The sequence below is a fragment of the Poecilia latipinna genome, unplaced genomic scaffold (genome assembly GCF_001443285.1).
Source record: "Poecilia latipinna isolate Pla-1442-1.1 unplaced genomic scaffold, P_latipinna-1.0 Scaffold1447, whole genome shotgun sequence".
Taxonomy (NCBI): domain Eukaryota; kingdom Metazoa; phylum Chordata; class Actinopteri; order Cyprinodontiformes; family Poeciliidae; genus Poecilia; species Poecilia latipinna.
In genome coordinates this window covers 122,583-128,141 of record NW_015114063.1, presented here as the reverse complement: position 1 = coordinate 128,141, position 5,559 = coordinate 122,583, and the positions used below count along the sequence as shown (strand labels likewise).

Sequence of the window (5,559 nt, the reverse complement as noted above, 5' to 3'; positions counted from 1 at the left end):
TTTAACATTTTAACACTCCAATACGCATAAATAAAACACATTCAAGCACTGGCAATACACCACTAACACTTACACTCAAGTCCCATTGTAGTTGTTGTTAATTTCATCTTTTAATAAATGTTTCCATTATGCACCTTTACTCGTGCCATGGTCTCCTGTTTTTGTTATGACCATCAGAAATGCACTAAGTATTACTTACCACACTACAGCATTTATAATACTTTTAAATTCTAATTTATGTTCATTATTCAGTGCCTGTTCTCCTAAACAGGAATTGAAAAGCACAAGTGTCAGTGCATATTAATCAGCAACAGTAAATAGAACAGCTGTGATGACTCAGGGGTGTCGGTGTATTAACCCAACAGATATCAAGATTTATCTGCTAATTAATACAAACTTGACAATTTCATAGAAGACAAAAGCAGTTTGTTTTTCATATTCTAGTTCATAGGTCACAATTTTACTGCTTTACTCCTTTTACTGCAGCTTTGAGCCACTTAGACATGTAGCAGAAACCATAAGACTTCATATGTAGAAAGTTTGTAATATCTTATAAATGTGTATCATTCTATATGGACTCTTGAGGGGCATTTAAATGAAAACAAAAGAAACTGACTGAGAAGAGACACAACAGGTCACAAATGATTTTTTTGTATACAAGTGATGGTAAAGCATAAAGAAGCCAAATATGGGAAGTTATTCATATGCTGCCTTTACCACTATAAAGCGACAGAATCACTCCAGTTTCTGAAGGGGGACTTTTATTGTCTTTGTCCCTCCAGACTAGTCTGTATAATGGATTAATTAATATGTGAATTTATTTGGAATATTTAATACGTTTACTTATTTAAGTTTTTAAGTTTTAAGTTTAAGTTTTAACTTTATAAAATGTCACCACAGTCCGGGATGAGATTGTTCTCTATATTTACAGTTAAAAATGACTCTTAAGAAGCTTCAGCCATGCCAGTTCAATTCAGGAGAAGATGGAACCTCTTAGATCCATTTCTGCAGCCGTGTCTATCAACTCCGTCGCACCATGGTTCAGCTGAGATCCACTACATGCGGCTCTCACTCATCGACGGGCTCCGTCGTGTCACTACCTGTAAACAAAGACAGGCGCTGGCCTAAGAACAACGTCCACAGAGCCAGGCAATCTCCTCTGCGACCTATGAGACCAAACCCTGCAGATGTCAGTGGGAAACAGAATTCACAGAAGCTTGAGAGGTTCATCTCTGCACTGCTGTTAAACATGTTGTTTTCCACTGATTGTATTTTTTTCTGCTGCGGGAATGGAACGGCAGATCATGCTGACCACTCCGTCTTCACATGGCGATAAAACAAACTGTCCTTTTGTTGCTTCCGGCTGCTATGTGTTTCCTTTCTACTGCAGTCTGAGTTCTCCACCTTTCAGGTGTTTGTTCAGCCAGCTTCACTAGCAGGTCTAGAAAATAGCTTATAGGTGACCACACAGGTGACCATCATCAAGCAACATCAATCAATTTGTCCATGTCCAAATAACCATAGTGGATTAAAATGATGTTTTATTGCGCATGCAATAAAAATTACATTTTAGTAAAAATCATGCACATGAAATTAAAATGTTTAAAAAAACACATGCATAATCACACAATCAGAATAAACACAGTTAACAACAAATTTCCACTGTGTGAAAATTGACAGATATGTGCCCTGCATGTGCTTTGTGTAGCAGGAAATTAACGCCCTAAAAAGAAAAAAATCTCCATCATGAAACAGAGGGGTAATGGGATACTTCTTAAAGGGAAGCTGGTCACAGTGGATGGGAAGGTGTATGATGCAAAATCTTGTAAGAGAACCTGCAAAATGCTGCAAAAGACTTGAATGTGGCTAAATTCAATTGAGAATATGTATAAAAATGTGAAAATTTACACTCTGCATGCAATCTGAGTGAGGATTAACTTCTTGGCAAATGTAAATGTCAGGTTTAAATAAGCTCTAGCATGGTGCTTACGATATCATGCATGTCATTTCAAAAAGGATAATGAGAGAAGGCAGCTCTGTCTGTAAGAAAACCACCGGTTGTACCACAGCTTGGAGAATGTAAGACCAAACTGGAGAACGTGCATGTACCTGGAGCCTTATGACAAATATTTATATGAAATTACAAAAGCAGCAGCACATAGTACAAGACACTTATACAGACGTTTTAGAATATATTTATTTTCTTCAATATCATCCAAACAGTGATTGCTGAACTCTTATTAATAATCATCCTTGTACACAAAAAATATATTTGTATATTTTATATACAACATATATATATAAATATTTGATTAGAATCACTTTAGAATATTCAGATTTCCAAATAAACATACAAAAGGTGATAATATTTGAAAACATTGTTTGTTAATAATGTTAAGACATTTTCAAAATCATTTATTAGAGTTTCTTTTGAAAGCTTGTGAGAATTTCAACATAAGCTAGTAATACTTGTAAAAGAAAATCTAAGGCATAAATTTCAGTTCTCAGTAGTTTGAAAACTTAAATGAGAAGTTCTGCTGAGTATAAACTATTACTAATTACCAGTTATGGCACATTTCCTCATACCCAAATTTGATGTGTTGCTGTACAGTACAACAAATGCAATTCAAAACAAAAACATAACTGGCACAACATTTTAGAGCCGTGATTTTGCTTACATCAATTCCATATTCTGCCATTCCAGATCATTGTCTTCCTGAAACAAAGGGATAGATGAAATGATAGTCGCCAAGTCACCCAGGACTTGCTCCAGGTTGTGTGCCGCCTCCCTGACTGATTTGACAAATTTCATGATCTCAGATTTTATTTCAGCTGGTGGGGAAGACGCCTCCACTGCCACACGGTCACTTTCACCGGACTCTTGCATCAGTGAGTTTGACAACAGTGTTGCCTGATCAGAGACTGACACTGAGTCTCCACTTTCAGACTCGGGGGCAGAAGGAGGCTCAATTCGCTTCTCTGCTTCCCTGGCTTCCTTAATGTGATGAATCTCTTTTGCATCCATAGCGATGAAGAAAATGTCCACAGCTACAAACAAACCAGACAGCACACCAGTTGCCACTTCTGCCACACGCACTGCCCTGGATGTTTGTGCAGCAAGCTGGCCAATGTTAGCCACTCTAACCAACCGGACCAGTTCAGCAATACCACCAAGCCCTCTTCCAGCTCTAACGCCAACCCTCCTCAGGTTTTCCTCTGTAAATGTGCTGTCAGTGCCAGGTGTTTGTGGACACTGGCTGTTGATGGCCTGCAGACTGCTGTTAATCTCCAAGAGCCACGTCACTACTGCACTAATTTTCTTCTCTATTTCTTTGATGATGCTGCGAACTGCTTTACGATCAGAAGACTGGTTGACCATATTTGTGATGTTTGAGGCACCAGCAGTGACCCCACCAACAACACCCACCCCCACACCAACTCCAGTGACAATAAGTGAGGCTCCTAAAGTGAAGGGTGCCAGAACAAGCCCCACTATGGATGTAATTCCTCCCACGGCTCCAATCACTCCTCCTGCCAGACTGCCGATGGTAGTGCCTTCATGAACACGCTCCAGACCATCTGCCAGAGCTCTCAGCCTCTCCAGCTTCTCCTGAAGATCCTCCACAGCTGTTTGGCACTTAAACAACAAATAAAAAACAAACACAGTCAATTTCTGAAAGCACACAAAAAGAAAACATTGTAGAAGCACATCTGAGATCAGTGCAACTTGCTGATGACGCTGCCCTCTATGCACTACCTAACGCCCCATGTGTCTCTTTTCTAAGACACCTGAATCAAATGGACTGCTTGTGACCAGGCCTCAGCAGAGCCGACTGAGAGAATTCAGCCATTTGATTCTGGTGTACAGATGTAGAGATGAATGTCTCTGAACATTAGCTTTACTTGGGCGCCTCTAGACTACACTGCAATAATTGGAAAAACGGAAATATCTTACCTTAGTTCTAAGACACCTGATAATGATTGGGCGCAGCAGGATCTCACTGGCTGTTGGTCTTTTTTCAGGCTCTTTTTTCAGAAGATCACTCAAGAGATCACAAAGCTCAAATGAAAAATAGCTTGGAAGAGGCGGGTATTCACCACTAATTATCTTAGGCATGATCTTAATTGTAGTCTCTGCAAAGAACTGAAAAGCAAAAATTCAATACCAGGCAAGATTTTACAACTTTCAACATGTAAGCAATTTTTTTTGTCACTGTATAAAAGGTATGTACTAAAGCCTTGAGAGCCACATTAAAAAGAACAATTGAAAAACCTGCTGTTCTAATATAATTTTGACCTGGTACCAATTGTATTTTTTTTTTAATCAAAACTGCAGACATTATCCACAAGTAAAAATAATAGTTTTTAAACAAACTGTTTTAAATTTTTCAAGTCATTGTTGTTAACTTACCGCTTTCTGTCGCGTGCAGAGCTCATAGAGTATGCACCCCAGCGACCAGATGTCACTAAAAAAATACAGGACAAACACAAGAAAACAATCTAAAATATTTAATGGATCTACTGTCGGGGTGACTACACATCTGACTTTGTATAAAACACGAGTGGAGATTGTGCAATATGTTCTGTTTGTCTTCTGATTGGTTTATTAATAATAAAAAAGATACAATTATTTAACACAGCTTATTTATATACTCATATGCAAATGAGATACTGCCAATATTGCATCAATTATGCTTTCATTGGAGGATGAAAAAGGATTTTTTTTTTATGTTTTCAAGTTAACTCAAAGCTAAGAAAATTAACTCTAGCAAAAGAGTGACGGACTGAGTGAAGGACCTCCAAAGGTTCATATGATCATTTTTTTTTTTTACAACCAGTTGTGTTAACATATTTATGATCTTTCCACCTTTTATTTCTTGTAGTAACAGGTCTACTTGAATGAAATTAGCCAATAACTCTTATTCGTATAAGCTGGAAAAAAGAAATGCATAATCTACAACAAGATAAATTAAGGCAGTGGTTTCCAAACTATTTCTTGGGGGGGTGGGTGGGAGGAGGTCTTCCAGGGCAGAGTATACTCTAAACAAGTATAGCTGAATCGTAGCTGAACATAGGCATCAACACCAGTAGCCTAAGCTACTTGTTAACAAGCTTAAGGTGCTGTATTGATATTAGCTAGTCATCTTTTAGCTAACATTACCTGCATCCAACAGCTTTACTCAACTCAGTTTGTTAGTTTGGAGGGAAAAACTGTGAAAAGTTCTTTGCGTTTTGCTGCTTTGCTGCCGTGATTCCAACACAAACCTACGTAGCTCCGCCCAGCAGCAGCAGGTCTCCTTCACAGGTGGAAACCCAGCGCGCGCGCCGTAGCGCTCATGTTGCGTTTTAAGGCGGCTTGGAAAAACAGGTTACCACATGTTAACAACGGATTAAACAGTTTTAACTGCTGATAAAAGTGACAGAGGACACAGATATGGGAAGTGCGGAAGATCCTACTGTATCAAATTGACAGAGGAATAACAGAGAGTTGGCCATTCTAAGGTAAAAACACAGCGCATAGAGCGTCCGCGCCCCCCCTGTAATGGCACGGCGCCCCCC

The 5,559-nt window shown here is 38.9% G+C and overlaps 1 protein-coding gene across 1 annotated transcript in view; it reads right to left on the bottom strand.

Annotated features, from left to right (window-relative positions):
* Positions 1-2,183: 2,183 nt before the first annotated feature.
* The window catches only part of LOC106962676 (serine/threonine-protein kinases PknA-like), a 10,484-nt gene continuing 7,108 nt past the window's right edge, over positions 2,184-5,559 (bottom strand). The window contains exons 8-10 of the mRNA XM_015057244.1: positions 4,412-4,466; positions 3,956-4,144; positions 2,184-3,637 (exon numbers count right to left, since the gene is read on the bottom strand). Of these exons, the coding sequence (XP_014912730.1) occupies positions 2,675-3,637; positions 3,956-4,144; positions 4,412-4,466 (1,207 nt within the window). The 3' untranslated portion in view covers positions 2,184-2,674. The remainder of the gene's footprint in view (positions 3,638-3,955; positions 4,145-4,411; positions 4,467-5,559) is intronic.